We start from the raw sequence: 27,365 nt of genomic DNA on the forward strand, positions 1-27,365 counted from the left end.
ATGGCGACGGTGCAGAGCCTCAAGTTCAAGCGGCCATTTTCCACGGCCACTGGGATGATAGTTGAGGTTTTCAGGCAGGGTGGGATGGTGGCCTGGGACAGGGACTGGTTGAAGATGTTGGTGAAAACCCCGGCCAGCTGGTCGGCGCAGTCCCTCAGCACCCGTCCCAGGACGCCATCCGGCCCTGAGGCTTTCCTGGGGTCCACCGCCTTCAGCACGCGTCTCACTTCATGCTCTGTGAGGGTGAGGCTGCTGAGAGCTGGAGAGAGTGGTGTTTGTGTTGTGGTTACCTCCGTTCGCCCCTCGTCGAACCGGGCGTAGAAGGAGTTCAGCTTTTCCGCCAGCAGGGGGTCGTCCTCCGCGGCTGTGAGCCTGTTGGCTCTGAAGTTTGTCATGTGCTGAACCCCCTGCCACACCCGCCTGGAGTCGTTGCTCAGGAAGCATTCCTCAATCTTCTCTCTGTGGTCTGCCTTGGCCTCCCGGATGCCACGCTTTAGGTTAGCCCTGGTGGTGCTGTACAGCAGTGTGTCCTTCGCTGAGAAGGCGTTGTCCCTCTCCTTGAGCAGTTTTTGGACCTTCACAGTCATCCATGGCTTCGTGTTGAGGTAGACCCGGACACGTTTGTCCACGGTGGCTGAGTTGGTGCAGTTCACTATGTGGTTCAGAACCGACGACGTGAACTGTTCCAGGTCCTCATGCTCATATTCCTGCCATGAGGTGTCATTCAGGCAGATCTGCAGTGGAGCGGACCCTGCTGGCCAGGTTCTGACGGTCTTAGTGGTGATGGGAGCACTTTTCCTCATGGGAGTGTAGGCTGGGATCAGGAGGATTGACACATGGTCAGACATGCCTAGATGAGCTAGCGGTCTAGCCTTGTAAGCAAGCTTGATGTTGGTGTATACCTTATCCAGTGTTTTTTCTCCTCTTGTTGCACATTTGTGTGGTGGCCTGGGAAAACCCGTCGGATGTCGCTGGCGTTCGTTCGTGGCAAAGAGCAAAAATAGATGGAAATCGCGATTTTGGCGATTTTGATATTATGTGGTATTCTAGTACTTTGAACTCCATACTACATTATGGTGAATAAACATTTTAAGAAAACAAAAGAGAAAGTACTTATTTTTATGTTTTTGTGGTGGGTAGTTTGCTAGAGAAACAAGGTCATTCTCATTTCCTCATTTCCTCATTTCCTCATTCTCAGTTAAGCAACGCACGCACACATGAGCGAAAGGAGAGACGATACTTCCACCTGTGTTATTGCCAGTTTACTGATGCTCACAATATAAGCATAAAGTAATAACATTTGTTGGGAATTTGTATTAAAATAACTAGAAGTCATAAATCATGTACTATGTGCTCATTTAAATAATATGTGAATGCGGTCAGTTGAGAACAATAGGAAGGTCACGCAAAGCCAAAAGAGAGGTTCTGTTTTTGAGCGACAAGAAGAAATACAAGCTCCTGACTAAAAGAACGTTTTATGATTCAAACTGCCTGTAAATTACTTATTTTTACCTATGTGCTAACAACCATTTTACACCTGCTGTTATAATATTCTATTTTTCTGTACTTTCATAACTAATGATTAATGATAAGTCTATTCTTCTAACTTGTAAATTGAATCCTAATATTACTGTGTAACTTCAATAAGTTGTGTTTTCACAAGACATTCTGATAAGGACACTGACACAATGCTCTGCTCATACAAAGTACGATATCACCATGGGAACGGGAGGCCAACAGGACACACGGCTGATAACACACAGTACACTCTCGCGCACCCACACAGAGAGAAGTTGAAGGCCATGCTAACGAGCAGCTGCAACGGATTTTGTACGGACAATTGGAAAACTACTAGATAGGGGGGGGGGGGGGCACCACCCAGCCCCAAATGTTAAATCAAATGTATAAAGGACTATGTACGGAGGGGAGAGGGACTCTTGTTTTAGCGGAGCCACTGCAGTTAACTTGTTGACGGCTAGCTGAGATAGGCCTGCAGAGGTGAAACTAGAAAAGACTCTTTTCCATGGAAATGAACTATTATTGCTTGCTGATGTGCTTGAATAAATATTATCTTAATGAACAGTTCAGTAGTGGTGCCTAATATTTGATTGGATCATATCCTCTTAAGAAGTGATATCAAGGACGTCTCGTTGAGATTAAACGAACTCGCTTGTAAGTGACGACTCAATTAAATCGATTCTGGAGAAGTTGATCGCCTTACACATCTTAACTAGAAGACACACACAATTGGATCTGTCCCTCGCATACCGACGAGGCGAGCAGACTAACACCGCATCACAAGCAGACAAACGAGACCGGCCGATCTGCATAGGCTCCTCCCCCGACCCGGAGGAGAAAGGAGTCGGGGGCAGCATGGGGGCAGCATTTCTTACCTTTCACTTTTTTTGACATGATACATTAAAATGCTCATAACTTAGCTATCTCGGTCATTCAACCAGTTATGAATAGCTGAGAACTTCTAATTTATGGAAATATTAAAAAATGAAAATGTCAAAATGCCACCATGTGAAGGGTTTTCCCAGGCCACCACACATTTAACATGCTGATAGAACTTGGGTAGTATGAAAGGTGCTGATTGGCCAAAAAGGAGTTAGATCAATCAGCGCTCGATTGCTCTTCCTTAAGGACCCGGATTATGGCCAGAGATATGTGCCACTAGAATCTGAATCTGAATTACTGACTTTGAATTGCTCAATTTGAATTAAAAAAATGACGTTGAATTAAAAAAATTACTTTGAATCACATAATTTGAATTTGTATTGTTTAACTTGAATAACTGAATTGAATACAAATTCAAATTATGTGATTCAAAGTATTTTTTTTTATTCAAATCGAGCAATTCAAAGTCAGTAATTCAAATTCAACTTTCACCCTCCTAGGCCATTCCCTAGAGGCCCTGCACGCGACGAAGCGGAAAACTGTAGGAAGTTGTAGTGCTTGATTGGAAGTGCCGTTTGGAAAAAGACATCTTCTCACATGTACAGGCACACAACAAGTACAACATGTTGCATTTTCATGCCATTAGGCAACTTGCTTCCTAGCATAGCAGGTCCATATGGACTTTGAAATACCTCCATGACTTTATATGGCCACTGTGTGTGTCTGTGGAGAAAAGGGTACGTTTGGGCCCAGGGAAGGGGCTGCGAAAGAGTCACACTCACCAAACTTGACACACTCCTTCCCCTTCATGGGACATTGTACCATGTCAACTTTCACCCTCCTAGGCCATTCCCTAGAGGCCCTGCACGCGACCTAATTATCCCCTGCCTAAAAATAACATCACACAGGCATTAATAAACACCTAATGGATCAGATTATGTAAAAAAACTCAATTTTGACCAAAAATGGAGATAGAACCTTATAATTCTAACGTCACGTTTTGTTGTAGTTTTATATATATATATATAATTATTTTTTTATTTGTTTTTCAGATTTTATCCCTTTTTCACCCAATTTGGTATCCAATTGAACCCAACCTAGCATCCAATTATTCCCTGCCTATTGCGTAGGATCCGCCGCACGACCCCGTGGCCGGCAGCCCCAGAGGAGATCGCCAGGCAGACTAGCTGACTGGCTCCTCGAGCCCAGCACCGTTATTCCGGCACCCCGGGGGCGCTGTTGCGCGACGGATCCTTGTCCGGAAATAGTCCTATACCGCCCTCTGGAGCGGCCGCTCAATATGCCGCTCCCTGTGTGCCTCGGCCATATCCGGGTCTGGCGAGACCGGGATTCGATCCCAGTCCCCGGTGGGCAGCTTGCACTAGTGGTTAGTGCTTAGAGCGAATTTAGCACTCAAGGAAGGCCTTCACTTCCTGTAAGAGATGGGCCAAGAACTGTGGAGCAGAAGATTATGATTGGTCAAGCAAGAGCAGTGACTTCATCAGGCAGGAAACTGCTATGAAATGCTTGCCCCTCTGACAGGAACAGGCTTTTTGTCTGCTACTTTCTCTCTGCGCTCATGTGACTTTGCTTAATAAAAGGCCTCTTTGGAGTCAATTGATTTAAGCTCTTTGTACTTCATAAGGTCTACTCCATCTACTAAGAATCAATTAAATCAACAAGACTTTTATGTGTGTTTTCTTCCTCTGTCCATAACACCAGGTGACGCCTCAGCTGATGTTGGCCGTGGGGACCGCTGTGATTGGCTCGCTGCAGTTTGGCTACAACACAGGGGTCATCAATGCTCCTCAGCAGGTGAGTGGGTTGTACGTCACCACATAGTTTACACTAGAATGTTCCTGAACATGATGAGGTGATCCTGTTTTCAGTCATTACTTCAAAAGCTTCTTTATTGGTAACGACTGTGTACCGAACGCTGCCTAGTGGTGCTTCCCAAAGAAACTAATAAGCAGTTCTATCCTGTAATGAACGTTATGAATGAACGTCATGAATGAATGTTACCATGTAAGTAAGTGAATAAGTTGTAATTTCTGTGTACCATAGGTGAAGTGCTACCTGGGAGTGTTTGTGTCGATGTACCTTTGGTGCAGCACCAGTGGCTGTGTTTGTAATAGCAATATGCTATATCAGGTTCATGGCATACATACTTTCCTAGATGTCCAAGGTACCCTTTAGGAAGCCTGTTTAGTGCAAATGGTAAATGGACTGACTTATATAGCGCCTTATTCCAAACGGCCTCGCATTTACACATTCACACACCAATCACAGTAAGCTGCCATGCAAGGCGCCGGCCCGCTCATTGGGAGCAATTTGGGGTTCAGTGTCTTGCCCAAGGACACCTCGACAGGTGGCCACCCGGGGTTCGAACCGCCGATCTGCCGACCTTGCGATCATTAGACACCGGCTCTACCTCCTGCGCCACAGCCGCCTCATCAATGGTGTTGTCTACATATTGTCCTCGTGCTCCAATCAAAAAGCACCCTGTCCATTATCTTGAGTGTTTGCTGGAGCCTAGCTGGACTGCCAGATGGGGCAGGGTTTGCACCTTGGGACAGTTCCAGTGGTTGTATTGTGCCAGGCAAGCTCAATCAGTATTCAGTCAAGGTTTGGAAGCCATACAGTCTACTCTCTTGTGAGTGTTCCAGTACAGTTTGTCTAGATTTGTGTCCCTGCAAACACTAGTGTTGTGTTTAATCTAATTTAATTGATTCTTAGTAGATTGAGTAGAACTTATAAAGCACAAAGAGCTTAAATCAATTGACTCCAAAGAGGCCTTTTATTCAGCAAAGTTACAGCAGCTCAGAGAGAAAGTAGCAGACGAAAAGCTCCTTCCTGTCAGAGGGGCAAGCATTTTCTAGCAGTTTCCTGCCTGATGAAGTCACTACTCTTGCTTGACCAATCCTAATCATCTGCGCCACAGTTCTTGGCCCATCTCTTACAGGCCTTCAGTGCTAGACTCCCCAGTATGCAGAGAGACCCCAATTCTCAGTATAAAATGATATAAACCTACAATACTAGCAAACCCTGATATTCTTCCTCCATACTCTTCCGCTCTTTACAGTCAGATGTTGGTTGATGTGTGTGTGAGAGGAACCCCAGCTCACTCTAAAGCTGTGTCAGTTGACTAGCGATGTGTCATTTTCAACAACGCTGAAATGTATCTACATTTTTCTAAATAAAAGTCTGAGCATTAAATCGGCTGCCGACTTGCGGCTCAATTGACCAGACCTTGACACAAATTACACCTTTAAACTGAAGTCATCAACTGTGCAGGTCATTCACGTAGCCTATAGCCACCAGCAACACTTGAAAAAGTGATTTTGATTTTTGACGGTGGATGGACGCAGACGTCACAATGAGACGCCCCACGTTGGCGCCGTGGGGCGTCAATCACCGCACCTGTGGTGAACTCTTGTTGCAGTAATGGACGACGAACGGCTCATCCTTGAGGTCGAAAAATATTATATTATATGAATTGCGAGCGTCAATGCTTTTCTACGATACGTGTAATGTCACTTGGACATAGAATAATAAGACACTTGAGTCTGGGTTCAACAAAGGTATAACCAGTTTACTTCGGTTCTCTCGACACCTGTCAGTCACCTACTGGTGTATCATGAACTCTCTCTAGGCGCATGCGCTGTCCTGACTATGAATTAACCCATTCATTACACTACGGATGAATATCAACGTTGACGCGACGCAGCAGGTGGAGCTTGGACAACGGGAAGTTGACGCAACGTCGATGGCGAGTTGACGCGACGCAGCAGGTGGAGCTTGGCCGTTATCCACACATACAGACGATACTGATAGACTCCCCAGTATGCAGAGAGACCCCAATTCTCAGTATAAAATGATATAAAACTACAACACTAGCAAACCCTGATATTCTTCCTCCATACTCTTCCGCTCACTCTGTGAGTTTTACAGTCAGATGTCGGTTGATGTGTGTGTGAGAGGAGCCCCAGCTCACTCGTCTAGAGGTGCACACTGTATGGCGGCACAATGCACCTTTTACAAGGACAAACACGAGGCCTCCCTGTCTGTGACATCACCACAATAAAAAAGCGTTACTGACACTGACTAAGTGACACATGGACATTTTGGTATTCTAAGTGATATAATGGAGCCCTAGCTTTGTGTGTGTGTGTGTGTGTGTGTGTGTGTGTGTGTGTGTGTGTATATACTGTGTGTATATACAGTATATATGTGACACGGTCTGGTGAAAGAGGTAACAAGTCGGCAGCCGATTTAATGTTCAGGCTTTTATTTAGAAAAACGTTAATACATTTCAGCGTTGTTGAAAATCGCTAGTCAACTGACACAGCTTGTTTTGTGAGCCTGCTAACAATGTAAAGTAGTGTTCTAGTTAACTAGGTAGCAGTGGGGATGACTCACCGAATCCATTGCGTTGCAGTATTTTGGTTTGACTAGCGAGCGTGTTGTGATTTCCAACAACATTGAAATGTATTTCCGTGTTTCAAAATAAAGGTTTAAACATTTTGATTGGTTGCCGACTTGTTACCCCTTTCACCAGACCGTGTCACATGTGTGTGTGTGTGTGTGTGTGTGTGTGTGTGTGTGTGTGTGTGTGTGTGTGTGCGTGTGTGTGTGTGTGTGTGTGTGTGTGCGTGCGAGGGGAAGAAGACGTTATTACATGTTTGTTTGTTTATGAGTGTGGTAGCATAAGTGTGTGTGTGTGTGTGTGTGTGTGTGTGAGAGTGAGTGAGTGTGTGACCATGCACGTACGCCAATGTGTGTGAGCCTGTGAGGACACCTGAGGACACCTGACCACTGTAAGTAGAGTTGTGTAGATTATGATGACGTCTGTGTGTCACGTGCTTGTCCAGCTGGTTAGCCTAGCCAGTCCAAGCCTCTTTGATACCATGTCATGTGACGCAGGCAGCAGCCTCCAAGGTCTATTCGTAGGTCCGTCGATTGTAACCAATAATACTGGCTATCTACTCTGGGCCGTAACCAGCCACAGACAGTGGGAAGAGCAGACAATGGTTTGTCATTGTGACCTGGTTCACTTTCTCAGTCTCAAATCTCTAGTGGTTCTCTAATAAAGACCAGGCTCATAGTTGTCAGGATTAAAGGCAGGGAGGGGGAAGTTGTGTAACAGCAACCTTGACAGAGCTTATTCTGGACACACGCTGACTGTTCTATTCTCATACACAGTAGGGCCTGGAGTTTGCCTGACTACGTGAACGACCTGACCAGGGAAAACACTGGGCCCTAAGTCACACTACTTTACATTGTCAGCAGGCTCACAAAACAAGCTGTGTTAGTTGACTAGCGATGTGTCATGTCTCAACAACGCTGAAATGTATTCACATTTTTCTCAATAAAAGTCTGAGCATTAAATCGGCTGCCGACTTGCGGCCCAATTGACCAGACCTTGACACAAATTACACCTTTAAACTGAAGTCATCAACTGTGCGGGTCATTCACATAGCCTGTAGCCATCAGCAACACTTGATGCAAGGTGAGTAAAGAATGCAGAAAGCTTAGATACTTTAAGTAGCTGCCTTATCCACACATACAGACGATACTGATAGATATTTATATCCTCTAATAACAGTATGCTATGGTGAGGCATAGTTGCAGACCTATGGCACATTCTTTGAAGGACACTCTACTCTTCCTGCAGGGCTCTCAAGTCTCACGCATTGGGCGTGAGACACACGCGGCGTGTGAGCGTGTGAACGGGTTGAAATGCGTGTGTCTCACGCCCAATGCGTGAGACTTGAGAGCCCTGCTTCCTGACTCGTATCAACGGCAGTCTGGCATAATTATGTTTGACAACATGAAGTCCTCACGTGCTGAACAAGCAGACTTCCTGGATCTCCAGCCCCCTCTGCTGGCCAAAAAAAGAAAGGGGCCCAAAAGTGTTCTTCGGCTGTCACCTGTGGAAGAACTCTTTTTGAATTATTGAGGTGGTCCATGTAGAACCATTTTGGGTTCGATTGTATAACCTTCTATAGAAGGGTTATTTGGGTCAAAAGTGAAGTTGATTGTTTTGCATTCTGGGTCTTTGCAACTGGCTTTTTTTCCCATGATGTGTCTGTCTGAAGATTCAAAACAACTACTACTAACGTATGTTCTTTTGGGTTAGTGTGGTCTAGTGGATAGTGAGCTGGACTGTTGATTAGAAGGTCATGAGTTCAAATCCCACCGACCACCACCACTAGTGTGCCCTCACTTAGCCTTAAATGACTCCAGGGAGACTGTCTCTGTAATCATTCAATTCCCAATTCCCGATGTAAATCCCGCTGTGTTGTGTTGTTGTGTCATAGGTCATTGAGAGTTTCATCAGCGAGACCTGGACAAGTAGGTACTCAGAGCCTATCCCCCCCACCTCCCGGGTCACCGTGTGGGCCATCGCGGTGGCCATCTTCTCTATCGGGGGCATCTTCGGCTCCTTCTCCGTGGGCCTGTTTGTCAACCGCCTGGGCAGGTACATACGTCTACTGGAACCTCCTCTTCAGTCTCCAGGGAGAGTCTGTCTGTCTGTCTGTCTGTGTCTGTCTGTCTATCTGGTCTCTCTGTCTGTCTGTCTGTGTGTTTGTCTGTGTGTCTGTCTGTCAGTGTGTCTGTCTGTCTGTGTCTGTCTGTCTGTGTCTGTCTGTCTGTGTCTGTGTCTCTGTGTCTGTCTGTCTGATCTGTGTCTGTCTGTCTGGTCTATCTGGTCCCTCTGTCTGTCTGTTTGTCTGTCTGCCTGTCTGTGTGTCTGACTGACTGCCTGTCTGACTGTCAGTCTGTCTGTCTGTCTGTCTGTGTCTGTCAGTCTGCCTGTCTGTCTGTCTGTCTGACTGTCTGTCTGTGTGTCTGTCTGTCTGTCTGTCTGTCTGTGTGTCTGTGTCTGTGTCTGTGTCTGTGTCTGTCTGTCTGTCTCTGTCTGTCTGGTCTATTTGGTCTCTCTGTCTGTCTGTCTGTCTGTCTGTGTGTCTGTCAGTCAGTCAGTCTGTCTGTGTGTCTGTCTGTCTGTCTGCCTGTCTGCCTGTCTGTCTGTCTGTCTGTCTGTCTGTCTGTGTGTCTGCCTGTCTGTCTGTCTGTCTGTCTGTCTGTGTGTCTGTCTGTAATCTGTCATTGTAAGCCGCTTTAGATAAATAAGTCTGCTAAATGGTCCAAACTGTAAACGTATTAACTTACGGTTGCAAGATTGCAACACAGGTGGTCACCTTGCTTGTTTTCTTTGAATTTAAATAGATAGTAGATAATGGATTACATAAATGTTTCTACCGTGAAAAGTGAAGTGAATAACAGTTAATTACGTCCTTCAAAGATTCCAAAAGCAAGCCCTAAAATTGTATTCAAAAGGACATACAAAAGTTTTATTGAAGACAATTTCATACATGATGTTGGAAATTTAGATTGGAATGATGTGTACACTGCTGATGACCCAGAGATTTCTTTAAATGTTTTCATGAATGTTTTTATGGAACTAGTTAATAGACATGCCCCCATGAAAAAGTTCACAGTGAAATCCAGAACTGCCCCTTGGATTGATGAGGGTATGAAATGTTTAATGAAACAAAGGGATGAAGCTAAAAGGGTGTCAGTAAAATCTTGTTTACTAGATGACAGACTAAATTATTGTAGATTGAGAAATCTGGTAACTAAATTGAACAAAACCAAAAAGAAGGAATATTATAAGCAAAGAATAAGTGATGTTAGACATGATGGTAAACAACTTTGGAACACTCTGAATGAAATCATGGGAAGAAGGAACAATGGGTGTGCTTCATTTGTTGAAGCCAATGGGATCTTCCTAACAAAACCACTAGATATTGCTAATTACTTTAATAATTTTTTTGCAAGTAAAACTGACAAATTGAGACAGAACATGTGCTGCACCAATTCCAACACTTGTAAACTAATAAGCAACGAAATAATGAGGGGTAAGAACTGTTCATTTGAATTTCAATGTGTTGACGCTGAGGAGGTTAGGAAGTTGCTGGAGTCCCTCCCTGCTTATGGTTCGGCGGGTACTGACAACCTAGACAGTAAGATATTGAAGATAGCCGCTAATCACATTTCTGGGCCTATAGGTCATATATTAAATAGATGTTTATTAAGTGGAATGTGTCCTGGATTGTGGAAAGAGGGTAGAATTATACCACTGCCAAAGGATAGTAGAACAACTGTCAGTGGACCCAACAGTCGTCCTATAAGTATTCTTCCTGTACTCAGCAAAGTCATGGAAAGGATTATTTATGTTCAGATTCAGGACTATTTCACGTCAAATGGACTAACCACCAAATACCAACATGCGTACAGGCAAGACCATTCTACCTCAACTGCGCTCACACAGATGACCGATGACTGGTTAGGAGAAATTGATAACTCAAAGGTAGTGGCTGCAGTGATGCTAGACTTCAGTGCTGCTTTTGACGTCATTGATCATGAGCTGTTAATTAGAAAGCTCACTTGTTACAGGTTCACACCTCCTGCCATTACCCTAATTAAAAGCTATCTCTTTGCAAGAACACAGAGAGTGTACTATAATGGCAGCTTATCGAATAGTAGCAAATTAGCTTGTGGTGTGCCTCAAGGAAGTTGTCTTGGACCACTCCTCTTCTCTACTTTCACTAATGATTTGCCTTATGCTATAAAAAGTTCTTGTATTGTGATGTATGCCGATGACTCGACAATTTATTATGCAGCAAATACGTATAACGAACTCAATCAAGTTCTTTCAAAAGAATAAGAAATGGTGCATGAATGGATTACATTGAACAAGCTTGTTTTGAATATATCCAAAACTCAGAGTATTGTTTTTGGGTCTAAGCACAAACTGGCTTCTATGCCTAAATTGAATCTATATATAGCCAAGGAACCCATCGAACAAGTGAAGAAAGTAAAGTTACTTGGTTTGGTCATTGATAACCACCTGTCATGGTCAGAGCATATAAATAGAATCATTCAGAAAATGGGTGTTGGCATTCACATCACAAGACAATGTGCACCATATGTACCATCTCATATCCTGGAACAAGTCTGTAGATCACTAGTTTTAACTCACCTGGATTACTGCTCAGTGGTGTGGGCCTCGGCCTCAAAAACAGAACTATCTAGATTACAAGTAGCTCAGAACAGGGCTGCTAGGCTCGTTCTAGGTTGCTCTTCTAGAACTAGCATTCATAAAATGCAGTCTAGCCTATCGTGGCTTAATGTGGAGAAAAGGCTAGCCTCAGGCACAGTGACATTTTTTAGCAATACACTGCGAACACACAAACCTGAGTTCCTGCAAGATCACATAGTATTTTGTAATACTGTTCATAGTCATAATACCAGGAAGGCCGGCAATGGTGACATTATGAAAGCCCACCCAAGAACAATTTTTTTGAAAAGAACAGTGCTTTATAGAGCTAGTACAATTTGGAATGAATTACCTCTTGATATCCGCCAAGAAAAAAGTAAAAGGTTATTCAAAAAGAGAGGCACCTATTAAAGTGGCTGATGACAGGTAGCTGTTTTATTTTACTTTGTTTATTTTGGTTGATTCCTTTTTTCATAGAAGAGATGATTGCGTTAGGATCATGTCTTTATAGGTCTTTATATTTTAATGGATTAATAATATTTGCCCTTTTTGTAATTTTTTATTTATTTTATTTTATTTTGTTGTATTTACTACTGTATCGGGGGGATAGTGTGTGAGTTTTGGCGACATCTTGTGGTGGGGATGAGGTTGGAGGATTTGACTGGAATCGAATATGGCATTCATCTGTAGGCCTATGTTTGAACCGACTGAGTGTGACTTTAAGTGACATCCAGGGGTGAAGCTGAATGTTCCATTGATTTACAATTAATTCAACATGGCGGCCTCCACGAAGACACCCGCTCATTTTAAGGCCAGGAAAATGCTTTTGTGCATTGCATTATACGCAAATTAATACAAATATCATGTTTGATTGCTGCCGGATCTGTTTGTCTTGTTTTCACCACTGGATGTCGCGGAGGGTCACGCATTGTCCCTTTAATGTATTATATGTTGTATTAATGTATGAGGTGTTTGTCTGTTGATTATATGTGGACCACAGGAAGATTAGCAAACTGCTACGGCATAAGCTAATGGGGATCCTTTTAAATAAACAATAAACAATATAAACATAGGGTCCAAACTGATCATTGGCTTCATTTCATTCGGCTAGGTTTATAGTTGCACGCAGTGTAACCAAAACTCTGACCTGGCAAGTATAGGCCAGGGTTCCCACACCTTCTGAAGCATCAAATTCAAGCACCTTTCAAGCACCTTTCAAGACTCAATTCCCTCAAATTCAAGGACCCAACACGGCAAAGTTTGAGACAGATCTAGATGAGAATTTATACAATAGGCACTATCCGCTCATAGACAACAATTAAAAAGAGAGGCTTGAATGTGTGAAAAGCTTTTAAGGCCGTGATTTCTTTTTCTCAAATTCACAAACTTTCAAGAATTTCAAGGACCCGTGGGAACCCTGATATAGGTCTGTCAACTTCGAAAAGCAATGCATTTCTTGTCTTGAGGAACTGAAGCCCATCCATAGGACAGGGTTCCCACTGGTCCTTGAAATCCTTGAAAGTTTGTGAATTTGAGAAAAAGAAATCAAGGTCTTAAAAGTTTTTGAAAATAGACATGGATCATTGAAAGTGCTTGAATTCCCCTCTCTCTCTTTCTCTCTAAAAAAATATCTATATTTAAAAATGTTTTACTTAGCTCATCAACTAGTTCTGTCTCAAACTATGCCGTGTTGGGTCTTGAGGGAATTGAGTCTTGAAAGTCCTTGAAAGTCCTTGAAAGTCCTTAAAAGGTGCTTGGATTTGATTTCAGAAGGTTTGGGAACCCTGATAGGTGGTGTGTCTGACTCTAGCTCTCTCTCTGTTTACAGGAGGAACTCCATGCTCGCCGCCAACGTGCTGGCGTTCATCGCGGCCGGGTTGATGGGCTGCTCCAAGGCAGCGGCTTCCTGGGAGATGCTCATCCTGGGCCGCTTCGTGGTGGGGCTCTACTCGGGACTCTCCACGGGCTTCGTGCCCATGTACGTGGGCGAGATCGCCCCCACCTCTCTACGGGGTGCGCTGGGCACCCTGCACCAGCTGGGCATCGTCATTGGCATCCTCATGGCACAGGTCAGCACTCTGCCAGCGTAATGATCCCCTAGAACCACGTAGTAGACCAGGGGGTGGATTCCATCAACGTCTTGTGTGTGTTAAGACTATGTGGTGTGGTGTGTGTGTGTTGACTGTGTGTTGTGGTGTGTGTTTGTGTGTTGACTATGTGCTGTGGTGTGTGTTTGTTGAATGTGTGTGTGTGTGTGTGTGTGTGTGTGTGTTGACTATGTGGTGTGATGTGTGTGTGTGTGTGTGTGTTGACTATGTGGTGTGATGTGTGTGTGTTGACTATGTGCTGTGATGTGTGTGTTGACTATGTGCTGTGGTGTGTGTGTGTTGACAGTGTGTTGTGGTGTGTGTTGACTATGTGCTGTGGTGTGTGTGTGTGTGTTGACAGTGTGTTGTGGTGTGTGTTGACTATGTGCTGTGGTATGTGTGTGTTGACAGTGTGTTGTGGTGTGTGTTGACTATGTGCTGTGGTGTGTGTGTGTGTGTGTGTGTTGACAGTGTGTTGTGGTGTGTGTTGACTATGTGCTGTGATGTGTGTGTGTGTTGACAGTGTGTTGTGGTGTGTGTTGACTATGTGCTGTGGTGTGTGTGTGTGTGTGTTGACAGTGTGTTGTGGTGTGTGTTGACAGTGTGTTGTGGTGTGTGTTGACTGTGTGCTGTGGTGTGTGTGTGTGTGTGTGTGTGTTGACTGTGTGCTGTGGTGTGTGTGTGTGTGTGTGTTGACTGTGTGCTGTGGTGTGTGTGTGTGTGTGTGTGTGTGTGTTGACTGTGTGCTGTGGTGTGTGTTTGTTGACCATGTAGTGTGGTGTTTGTTGACCATGTGTTGTGGTGTGTTTGTGTGTTGACTGTGTTCTGTGGTGTGTGTGTGTGTGTGTGTGTGTGTGTTGACTATGTGGTGTGATGTGTGTGTGTTGACTATGTGCTGTGGTGTGTGTGTGTGTGTGTGTGTGTGTGTTGACTGTGTGCTGTGGTGTGTGTGTGTGTGTGTTGACTGTGTGCTGTGGTGTGTGTTTGTTGACCATGTAGTGTGGTGTTTGTTGACCATGTGTTGTGGTGTGTTTGTGTGTTGACTGTGTTCTGTGGTGTGTGTGTGTGTGTGTGTGTGTGTGTTGACTATGTGGTGTGATGTGTGTGTGTTGACTATGTGCTGTGGTGTGTGTGTGTGTGTTGACTGTGTGCTGTGGTGTGTGTGTGTGTTGACTGTGTGCTGTGGTGTGTGTTGACTATGTGCTGTGGTGTGTGTTGACTATGTGCTGTGGTGTGTGTGTGTTGACTGTGTGCTGTGGTGTGTGTTTGTTGACTATGTGCTGTCTTGTCTTTCAACCAAACATGCGAAATCAATGACTCGGTCACCTCTGTGGGTTCCCTCTCTAGAATCAGGATTTGAAAATGAAAAGAACCCCTCTATAGAGTCAGGGGGAGGGGTGGAAGCAGCTAAGTGTTGTGGTGTGTCTGGACAGGTCTTTGGGATGGAGTCCATCATGGGCAACGCGTCTCTGTGGCCCTTCCTGCTGGGCTTCACCATGCTGCCGGCGGTCCTGCAGTGTGCCCTGCTGCCCCTCTGTCCAGAGAGCCCCCGCTTCCTGCTCATCAACCGCAACCAGGAGGACGAGGCCAAGACCGGTGAGACACACACTCAGCGGGCTGGTCCACACACACACACACACACACGCACACACACACACACACACACACACACACACACACACACACATGCACAAAACATGCACACACACACACACACATACACACACACACACACACATGCACAAAACATGCACACACACACACACGCGCATTCACACACGCACACACACACTCACATACTACACACACATACACACACACACACATGCATACTGACACACACACACACACACACTCAAATGTACTTAAACACAGACATCTTTGCGAGCGTAATGATCCCCTATAACCACGGTAGTAGACCAGGGGGGGATTCCATCAACGTCTTGTGTGTGTTAAGACTATGTGGTGTGGTGTGGTGTGTGTGTGTGTGTGTGTGTTGACTATGTGCTGGTGTGTGTGTGTGTGTGTGTGTGTGTGTTGACTATGTGCTGGTGTGTGTGTGTGTGTGTGTGTGTGTGTGTTGACTATGTGCTGGTGTGTGTGTGTGTGTGTGTGTGTGTGTGTGTGTGTGTGTGTGTTGACTATGTGCTGGTGTGTGTGTGTGTGTGTGTGTGTGTTGACTATGTCCTGGTGTGTGTGTGTGTGTGTGTGTGTGTGTGTTGCGTAGTGCTGGTGAAGCTGCGTGGGACAGAGGAGGTGGGCTCTGACATGGAGGAGATGAGGGAGGAGAGCCGGCAGATGATGAAGGAGAAGACCGTCACCATCCTGGAGCTGTTCCGCTCCCCGGCCTACCGCCAGCCCATCTTCATCTCCATCATGCTGCAGCTCTCCCAACAGCTGTCTGGCATCAACGCCGTGAGTGGGGGAACCGGGGAGGACATACACATATACTGAATTTGTCCGTTTGGCTTTTTACCATCAGAGCTGTACATTTCTGGAACTTAATGTCCAGGGGCCGGATTCACCAAGCGTTTTTAAGAACAAATTTGTTCTTAAGACAAAACTTAAGAAGATTTGGTATTCCCGAAGAAAATCTTATCTTAACTTTAGTTTTTTCTTAACTTTCTTCTTAAGATTTTTCCTAAGATAGAACTTAAGAACAAATGAGATTCTCCAAAACAAAGTTCTTAGATTTCTTCTCAAATGTCTTCTTAACTTTAAGAGAAGCTCTCACCTGTCTTAAAGCAGCTAAAGTGAAAGGTAAGTGTTACTTGAACAATTTTGTATTGCATTTATTTGATTTTATTAATATTTAGTTTAGCCCTAGACAATGTGTTAACACATATTGTTAATTCAAGTTGGTCAGAGTACTTTTGTGTGAATGTTTTGTGTGAATGTGTGAATGTCTATCACATGTTTGTATGTTTGAGATATAACTGAAATGGGCCTTTCAGCCTGTGTCACATGTAGGCCTATTCTTAGATTACACCACAATGTACTCAGAAAGTAAATCAAGGAGGCAGTTGTTGTATTTGATGTATACTACTTAATTAATCATTATGAACATGTTATTTAAGTAGGCCAAGTAACTGAAACAATGTCCTTACTATTATTTATTTTATATTCACATTTTAGATGGAAGTTCTTCATAAGTTCAAAAGAGAGAGAGAGAGAGCGAGACACACAGGTGTAAAAATCACAGTTCAAAATCGAAGAACTTCTTAAGTGAGAAAACTAAGAAGTTCTTAAGACATAGGACAATTCTTAAGAAAAAAGTGGTGAATAGCGTTTAAGAACATTCTTAGGAACATCTTATCTTTTTTCTTAAGAATTGTCTTAAGAATTATCTTAAGAACACTTTGGTGAATCCGGCCCCAGGTCTATGAAACAATAGCCCTGTCCGGACGGCATATAAATTACCTCAGGACCCTGGTAATATTTGTTTACCCTAGGACCCTAGTGATTTTAATGACCGATCCGGACGGTAATAAAAGATCTCCATGCATGTTTGCGTTTCGCGTGCAAGTTGCCATTTAACATCACAGAAGAAGAAGCTGTTCCCGCCGGATATTTTGTCAGACCCACAACACAACGCACGTGTAGCAACAACAAGTCATTTGATTGGACAAGAGGCATTCCATGACTGCTGATCAGATTTCCAGAGCGAATTTACGAACGCAGCCGACACCACTCGCAGACTCGTTTTTTTCATAACACGAAACTTTACGTTTTAAAGTACCCACTCGATATAATAAACAGCAGTTTAACGATCACGAAATACTCATAATTTGTAAATACTTTCGTTTTGGGATGTGTTCGCGTTTGGGGCTGTGTGATAATCTAATTATGTGTAGTTATGTGTTTCTAGCATGTCGATGTTCTATCTGAATGTTTTGATGTTATTAAAATTAAGAAGATGAATGGCTGAAATGGCGCAAAGCGGGGAAAAACAGATACGAGATCTAAAGTCTCGAACGATTATATTTCAAAACAAACTTTAACTCCCCGAGGGCTCTTTCATTCATTCATTCATTCATTCATTCATTCATTCATTCATTCAAGGACCTTCGCCGGTACAGGGGTGTGGAAAACGAAGGTTTCTGCCGAATGCTGCTAACACTGGAACCACGTTATGAAATATCAGTTAACAGATATTGGGATGTATCGTTGATGAATTTTCTCTTACAATGTATAGATTCTCGGGGGGTAATATTGTACGGTTATCAATACGTCAGTTACCTTGCGATTCCCACCCCTAACTTCATCCCTGTGTGTTGTCAGACACCGTGATTTATAGAGTGCTAGATCCAGACCATGCAAACTGCACAGTTTACAAGCTAATGTTAGGTCAATTCGCTAGAACTGGTTCAGAAGAAGAAATCAGTCCATCGTCGTCACTTACATCGTCGTCGTCGATTAACCTTTTAGGTGGTTTGGTTATCCGATAGTGGAGATTCAAGGGAGTCATTAATAAAGTCCCAAATCACATCCATATTTTAGTAGGGATCTAACTAATTAGTACCAGGTAACGATCGACGTGAAGCAGGCAGAGCCGTAATGATGTGCAGCGTCGAAACCGGAAATGCTAGTGTTTATATCGCGCACGAAATCATAAACCTGACATGTCGATCCGGACGGTAATAAAATTACCAGGGACCCTAGGGTTTGCTGAAACACAGTAGGTAATTCCAGCCGGAATAATTACTGGGGTCCCTGGAATAAATCACTGACATGGTCGGTCCGGACGGCATATAAATTACCGAATTCCCCCAGGTAAAATTTTTATTGCCGGGGTCCTGAGGTAATTTATATGCCGTCCGGACAGGGCTTATGTTCCACTCTGACAGGCTTCAAATCCAAACTGAAATCATGGCTGATAGATCTATGTGACCACTGACCACATAGACCCCAAACTTTTTTTGTTGTAAATGTTTTCTTGAGTGTGATGTTTTTATTTCCTGTAGTTCTGTTTTATGTGATATTTCTATGTCCTGTAGTTCTGTTTTAAATTGTTTATAACATCTGAGGCCGTATTTCCCATGTGGATTTACCTGCCCAGGGACTGCTGATGTAATGTAGCTACCCAGCTTCTTCTTCTTCGTCGTATGGGTTGTTGTTTTCCTCTCCACTCCACCAGGCTCGGGGCCGAGTGGCTACCCTTTTACCACCCCGAGACCTGGTTGAGGGGCTCACCCGGGCTATATTTCTGGACACCCCTCCAGAAGCCACGTCATCGTCTCGTCATCTAATACCGACAGACCATGCATCCCGTTGGGTGGGTGGTACACCGGGAAGTCCAGGATAACATGGTCTGCGGTTTGGTCCTCTGCGCAACACTTGCACGACGCATTTGGGGCCAAGCCCCATCTGTGCATTGATGAGCGGAAACGCCCGACGCCGGTCCAAAGGCGATTGAGCCTCACCCAGGATAGCCTTGGCAAGTCCATCCCGAGGGGCTCAGGGCCGGCGACTGGGATGTGGTCACGGAGTTTGGAGGTGTTTGCCTCCCACTCCGTGCGCCACATATAATCCGCCCATCCAATCCCACCGTGCCTTCTCACGAGCTGCACCCCGCCTCTGGAACTCTCTCCCTCAACCACTCAGAGACTCACCCTCACTCCTCACTTTTAAATCCCACCTCAAAACCTACCTGTTCTCCCATGCCTACAGCCTCCCCTACCCCTAGCCATCTCCCCCATCCCGGCCACCCCCCTGATATGCATACAGCCTCCCCTACCCCTAACCACCTCCCCTGTCCCTACCACCCCCCCCCCCCCCCCTCCCCGTTCGCTGACTCTGTGTTCCATGTTACTTGTTGTTTTTGTGTTTTCCGTATCTCCTATATTGTCAGCGTCTTTGAGCCTCGGAAAAGCGCTATATAAATCCAATGAATTATTATTATTATTATGAAAAGCAATCCTCGATGTCTTGAGTCATCAGGGTGACTTGATCTACGGTCGACCTCCCACGTCGGAACCCGGCCTGCTCACGTGGGAGCAGCGGGTCGACAATTGGTTCGATGCGGGCGTAGATGAGACGCTCGAGGATCTTGAAGGGGATGCATAACAGAGAGATGGGACGGTAACTCTTAGGGTCCCCTTCAGGCTTATTCGGTTTAGGGATCCCAACAACTAGGGCTCTTCGCCAGATTTTGAGGATCTTGAGTTGGCGCAAACAGGAAGTGAGGAACGCTCTCAGCCAGGACTTCAAGGCGGGTGCGGCATGGAGAATAAGCTCCGGGCAGATGGAATCAGGCCTCGTAGCTTTCCCTGGCTTTAAATGCTGGAGGGCAGCAGCGAACTCCTCCGGGGTGAATTCACGGGAGATGGAGTCACTGCTAGGTGTTGGGGCCCTCCAGAGGCAGAAGTCGAGACGACTCGCGGTCTTTGCCCTCGTATGACCCACTTTTCACGAATTGTAATGCGATTTTATTTGCAGAGATGGGGCAGTGACGAGGGGAGTGTCTGGACCTACCAGTGAGATTGTTCATGGTACTCCATGCCTTACGGCTGGAGTGCGAGAAGTCGATCTAATCAATAGCCTCCTCCCAGCGCTCCTGTCGTTTACGGTTGAGTCTTGACAGCAAGGCCTGTCCGACTTAGCTCCTGCAGGGGCCTGGAGGAAGGCACAGTGGAGCTTCTCACACTCCTCATCCCAACACGGTTTGTAGCTATTGCGACGTCCGCGTGGGATGGATTTTTTTGCCACTTTCACCAACATGCCGCAGAAGTCCCGGTACGCCTCATACACTTTGTTAGTGTAAGGCGATGGGAGGTGCCTTGTGGATTTGTTGGTAAGGAGGCGGAAGCGTTTCCAGTCGGCCTTTCGGAGGTTCCACCGTTTCACTGGCTCACTCGGGACAAGGTCCACGAGTTTGGCTGTTGTTATCAGTGAGGGTCGATGTTGAGACCTCGGGAACTTTCCTAGCACACGTCTATTAGGGAGCCGGTTGTCAGCGCTGACACGAATGCCAGGTCAGGGTTCGTCCCAGTGTTCCAGCGACCGGAGCGGAAACTGGCTGCGCCCTTGGGGTCGTACAACAGGGCCAGGCTGTTATTAGCTGCCCAGACAGCCAGGTTCTCTCCGTCGGGTGAGTTGGTACGGTAGCCCCAGTCTTCATGCTGGCAATTGAAGTCACCAGCATAGATACAGGGGTGGGGGAACACTGGTAGACACACTGGTGTGATTCGCGAGGGTGGAGGTTTGTAGACGTTGACGATTTTTAGACCGGCAACGTCCACGCACAGCCACTCAATCTCCGAGTCAGCCGGGGATTGGTCAGCGAGAGTCCAGCTCAACCTTTGTTGGACAAACGTGGCGAGGCCATGCTTCCTGCTCAGGGTAGACCCAGCTAGCTCAAAGTTTGGTAGAACTAGCTTGTCTGCTGATATGCAGTGGGTCTCCTGGAGGAGAATGACGAGGGCCTTGGTGGTATTGACCAGGTGTTCGATGACGTCGATCTTACTGGGGGTTAGTCCTTCGGTGTTCAGCTGCAGTATTCTGGGTTCGAGGTCAGCAGACCTCTCCCCCGGCTGCTGCCGAACACCAGCCCGGGTGAGGGGCCCTGGTTGGCAAACTTTGTTTGTTAGCTAGCCAGCTAATTCAGGGAGAGTCAATGACTGTCCATTGTCCTTTTTAAATAAACGAATAAATAAAATAAAAAATACACACAGGCAGACATGTACACCCACACACACACACACACACACTCTCAAAGGTGGACATGACCAATAGACTCAGTTACAATTGCACTCTTTTTCTAACTCATGCATGCTCATTTGTGACACGTTCTAGTGTTTTGGTCCGCATGTTGGGATTCCCATTTAACATTCTGACTTTTCTTTAGAAAAATGCGGATTCATTTCCGCATTGTTGAAAGTCAACGACACGCTCGCTAATCAACTAACACAGCTTGTTTTGTGAGCCTGCTAACAATGTAAAGTAGTGTTATAGTTAACTAGGTAGCAGTGGGGATTACTCACTGAATCCATTGTGTTGCAATATTTTGGCTTGACTAGCGAGTTTGTGTTGTGATTCTCAACAACGTCAAAATGGATTTATGTGTTTCAAAATAGAAGCCCGAACATTTTGATTGGTTGCCGACATGCGGACCAAAACACTAGACAGTGTCGCATTTTTCATCCATAACACAGACTTTTAATTCACACACATGTTGACGAATGCAGACACACACGCATACAAACAGCCTGGAAACAAAGATGCACACACACACGCATACAAACAGCCTGGAAACAAAGATGCACACACACATACAAACAGCCTGGAAACAAAGATGCACACACACACGCATACAAACAGCCTGGAAACATGCACACACGAGAAGAGCTCAAATGATCAGGCTTCATGGCTCTCCGCGGACATGTCCTGCTTGTCATCCCTTCTCTCTCTCTCACCCATCCTTCCTGTCATAATCTATACTGTCTCTATCAATAAAAGAAAAAAAGAAAATATTAATAATAATGGTAGTGTGTTGTGTTGCGCTGCAGGTGTTCTACTACTCCACCAGCATCTTCCAGAAGGCGGGCGTGTCTCAGCCGGTTTACGCCACCATCGGGGCTGGGGTGGTCAACACTGCCTTCACCGTGGTGTCGGTAAGAACACACTGTACCAGCCTGAACACACAGAACCACCTAAACACACAACACACTGTACCAGCCTGAACACACTGTACCAGCCTGAACACACTGTACCAGCCTGAACACACTGTACCAGCCTGAACACACTGTACCGCCCTGAACACACTGTACCAGCCTGAACACACTGTACCCCCCTGAACACACTGTACCAGCCTGAACACACTGAACACACTGTACCAGCCTGAACACACTGTACCAGCCTGAACACACTGAACACACTGTACCCCCCTGAACACACTGTACCGCCCTGAACACACTGTACCAGCCTGAACACACTGAACACACTGTACCAGCCTGAACACACTGTACCAGCCTGAACACACTGAACACACTGTACCAGCCTGAACACACTGAACACACTGTACCAGCCTGAACACACTGTACCCCCCTGAACACACTGTACCAGCCTGAACACACTGTATCGCCCTGAACACACTGTACCAGCCTGAACACACTGTACACCCCTGAACACACTGTACCAGCCTGAACACACTGAACACACTGTACACCCCTGAACACACTGTACCAGCCTGAACACACTGAACACACTGTACACCCCTGAACACACTGTACCAGCCTGAACACACTGTACCAGCCTGAACACACTGAACACACTGTACACCCCTGAACACACTGTACCAGCCTGAACACACTGTACCAGCCTGAACACACTGTACACACTGTACCCCCCTGAACACACTGTACCAGCCTGAACACACTGAACACACTGTACCCCCCTGAACACACTGTACCAGCCTGAACACACTGAACACACTGTACCAGCCTGAACACACTGAATACACTTGAACACACTGTACCAGCCTGAACACACTGAATACACTTGAACACACTGTACCAGCCTGAACACACTGAATACACTTGAACACACTGTACCCGCCTGAACACACTGTACCCCCCTGAACACACTGTACCAGCCTGAACACACTGTACCATCCTGAACACACTGAACACACTGTACCAGCCTGAACACACTGAACACACTGAACACCCTGAACACCCTGAACACACTGAACACACTGAACACACTAGGTTGTAGCCTGGAGTTCAACAAGTCCAAATCCTTGGGTACAGCTGTTAGATTTGTGTCGATCAAGGGTTGAGAGAGATGTCTTCAGTTCCCCTGACCGAAGTCATCTAGGAAGCAGTAAAAGTTGGCAACGTTCTTGCGGAAAGATTAGAAAAATATGTGCATGATTTCATTCAATTTTAACCGTGCCCCGAACCCTGTTTGGCCTCATAAGGACCAGTGGCGTTGCGGAGGCTAAAAGCTTTAGTTCTTAATGTTTAAATGTTGAAGCCTGGGAATCACTGTGGAAAAGCATTTGACCTTTGGCACGCACAGTGTATGCCTTTGTGGAAAACCGGCTAATGACCTCTTGCATTACTCATAGACCTCGCTCAGTCTGTAAGTAGTCCAGATCTCTGCCCTACAAGTGTTGAAAGGGGGTATATAAACAGAAAGGGGTATATGCAAATATTTCTAACTTCATACCACATCCACATTAAACTCTCACTCACACTCCCATCCTCTTTCCTCCCCTCTTCCTCTTCTTCTCTCTCTGCTAGCTGTTTGTGGTGGAGCGGGCAGGCAGAAGATCCCTTCATCTCATTGGCTTACTAGGAATGGCTTTCTCCTCTGTCCTGATGACCATCGCCATGGCGCTGCTGGTATGTGTCTGACAGAACATGATGATAAGAAAATCGACTGTGACATGGTCTGGTGAAAAGGGCCGCATGTCGGCAATTCTCAAGCATATTACGAAAGTTGAAGTGTTGAAGAGCCCACTCGATATAACAAACAACAGTTTTAAGATCACTAAATACTTGCCTCATCTGCCCTAGGCTACTGGGTAAGTGATACATGGCTTGTAAACAAACATACGTTTTAGGACGTGTTCAAAAGCAAGGACTGTGCGATCATCTAATTATGTGTAGTTATGAGTTTTTAGCATGTTGATGTTCTATCAGCGATGTGGTAAACATGCTGTTAGATGACCAGAGCGATGTTCCTTTTTAGCCGCTAGCTATTAGCAGCTGTTTTTTGCGCGTGTTTTGATTCAGAGCACTATTGTCGAAGTGTCCTTGAGAGAGGCACTGAACCCCTAATTGCTCCAGGCAATGGCTTTGACCTTTTGCCCAGAGCATAAATACATTTCGTTGTACTCGATGACGTTGTGTGCGATGACAGAGCTTGAATCCCTTTACTTTCCCTTACACCACCTTTGTTAAACTGATTACAAAGTGAACTTTCATCTGACCATCACCTCAAAATGACAATGTCCGCGTTCCACAGGACAGATTGAGGTGGATGTCTTACGTCAGCATCGCAGCTATCTTCAGCTTCGTGGCGTTCTTTGAGATCGGCCCCGGCCCCATCCCCTGGTTCATCACGGCGGAGCTGTTCTCCCAGGGCCCGCGGCCCTCCGCCATCGCCGTGGCAGGCTTCTCCAACTGGACAGCCAACTTCATAGTGGGCATGAGTTTCCAGTACGTAGAGGTAAGGAGACTGGAAAATCACTCCCCCCCCCCATTTTCTGTCTGTTTGTTTCTCTTAAACAGTTTTGTTAAGGTTGAGTTTCAGCTGGCCGTTCTATTCAAAGCGTATTCCTCCAGCCAACTGATGTGTGTTACAACTGGGTAAACGCTGTACAGTAGGTAACTGTTTCTTCAAATGTGCATGTTGTCGTCATCATGGTGGTGGGATACCTCAATGGCGGTACTGCGGCAGATAGTGCTTTACGTTGGTAAAAGAGACAAATGCAAAACCTTTACTGTGGGAATAAACACCTCAGTTTACTGTTAGAATAAATGACTCCCTTTGATTAGGCCTATAATGACATAACGTACATATCGTTTTGTTATATAGAGATCTTCCCTATATACACAATATTATATATTTCAATGTTTGTGTCGTTGAGAAACAGTAATATTCGAATTGCTCAAAGACGCCCCCTGGTGGTTGTAATAACCCCAAGAAAACGGCAGTACCACTGTCTCAACCATACTCTGCCTTGTTGACAAATCCATATATCGAACACAGACCTACTGTATACATACGTCAATCTCTACATACTGTATGGCTTTTTAACACAATTAGAACAGCCATGAGGGGTCATTGGACCCCTGTGAGTAAAGACAAATGTTATCTTTGCACTCGATCAAATTTCAGGACCCTCCTTTCATGACTTTTCCTAGATATGTGCGTTCTACCACCCAGTATCCTTACATTTTCAAAATCACATCAGGATAAGCTAGTATAAAGCTATTTTGCCGTTTTTCTGTGTAGGAAGCAGGCTAATTTACAAGGTGGCCAACTAGTGGTCGTTGTGTGTAAATATCAGCTTTAGCATTGTAAAGAGGCGGCTCTTTTAGTAGGTAAAAAAGGCACGGCTGTTCTACTGTTAATGGACGTTCCTCCGCTCTGTGCTTTTAATCTTCTCTCTAGCAATTGTGCGGGCCCTACGTCTTCATCATCTTCACCGTGCTGCTCCTGGGCTTCTTCGTCTTCACGTACTTCAAGGTGCCTGAGACCAAGGGACGCACCTTCGACCAGATCTCTGCCGGCTTCCGCCAGGGGGCGGCAGGACAGGGGCAGGATAATAAGTACTCTGCGTCGGAGGAGTTCCATAGCCTCGGGGGTCTAAACCTCTCTGACTCTCAGCTCTAAGACACCCCCCCCCCCCCCTACACACACACACACACACACACACACACACACACACATACACCCCACACCCCACAACACCCCCAGGCCTCCTAGAGCAGAGCTGTCCAAGTCAGACCACAACTGCAACTATTGATAGACATGATGCTGCAGCCAGGGCAGCCGAGGGCAGCGACCCCCCCCCTTTCTATACAGAGAAGACCCCTGTCAACTGTGCTCAAGTTGTTTCTCAAACACTCACACATAATGTTGCCTATATCTGCACCGGCACAACCACTTAGAACGCACCAGCACATTGCTTATTTCTAAAGCCCCCCCCCCCCCCCGGCCACACTAGTCTGTCAGAAAACAGACAAAAAAGTCTGCTATGTTGATGTGATTGGTGGAATTCGGGGTGTGATGTCGAATAACTCAACAAGCCTAGAAGCTCAACAACGCTTCCTCGTTTCTAACGGACTGTCGAAAGTTCAACTCCTCCACCTGAACATTTCTGTCCATGAAAAAAATACACAAATGGACACAGACAAACCCTTACCTCCGTAGTGTGGACATTTATTTGGACATCCCTCCCAGGGAAATTAAGGATAGAGCTTTCTCTCTCACTCTCTCACTCTCTCTCTCTCTCTCTCTCTCTCTCTCTCTCTCTCTCTCTCTCTCTCTCTCTCTCTCTCTCTCTGTCTCTCTCTCTCTCTCTCTCCCCCCCCATTTCATCAAGGAGACATTGTCACACACTGAAAAAAACTGTGATTGCAATCCCACTTATTGAAGGCAATTTAATTTTCATACAGTAAAAACAAGCAACCAGTGGTGAGTAGATGTGATGAGTCTCAGTAGCTCACCTACAGTCATGATCCTCTAGATCTAGATGATCCTCTGATGATATTCAGTACACTGAATACAAATCACTCTTGTCCAATCTTTGGACACCAGCCAGTCAACATTGGCCCAATGATAGCTTGCAGCAGTATCTCTGTGGCATATGAACTATCTTAATCCTGGAGACATATCTGTCAATATTTGACTTCTATTATTTATGCAGTAGTACTTAATGCAGTAGTAGAACAATGTAAAGGCAACAGTCTTTGTTAAAAGTGTTCTGTTTCTCCTCCTTGAGAAATGAATGAATCATGAAGTACATTGCATTTATAGGTTTTACTAAATGATTGTATTAATATCGCTTTATACTGTAATTTACATGTTTATTGACCATAACAGTAACTCATAACAGTAACTTAAAGCGCACCATTATCTGATGAGCACCAGGACCAGATCTTTGATTTCTCTGGGGTTCAAATCAACTCAAAATAAGTTGTATTTTTTTTACATTTGAAAGTACATTTGACATAGGTCTCAATCAGTCATTGTTTTACTGTACGCTGTATATCAAACAATGACAGATACACTTGAGAAGTAGATTCATTTGCTCAGATGTTTTGAGATAATATTGTTGTAAGTGCAAATAGGCCAAT

The 27,365-nt window shown here is 45.4% G+C and overlaps 1 protein-coding gene across 1 annotated transcript; it reads left to right on the forward strand.

The window, feature by feature from the left end:
• Positions 1-25,899, forward strand: LOC308160419 (solute carrier family 2, facilitated glucose transporter member 1-like; the record flags this gene model as incomplete). The annotated part of the gene is made up of 10 exons (XM_080534334.1): positions 1-66; positions 4,123-4,215; positions 8,721-8,881; positions 13,296-13,536; positions 14,988-15,150; positions 15,782-15,969; positions 22,062-22,166; positions 23,799-23,900; positions 24,526-24,729; positions 25,678-25,899. The coding sequence occupies 10 exons, from the start codon at positions 1-3 to the stop codon at positions 25,897-25,899; spliced, it is 1,545 nt and encodes a 514-aa protein (XP_080390460.1).
• Positions 25,900-27,365: the final 1,466 nt, after the last annotated feature.

The sequence above is a fragment of the Nansenia antarctica genome (genome assembly GCF_963989245.1).
Source record: "Nansenia antarctica genome assembly, chromosome: 6".
NCBI classification, from domain to species: domain Eukaryota; kingdom Metazoa; phylum Chordata; class Actinopteri; order Argentiniformes; family Microstomatidae; genus Nansenia; species Nansenia antarctica.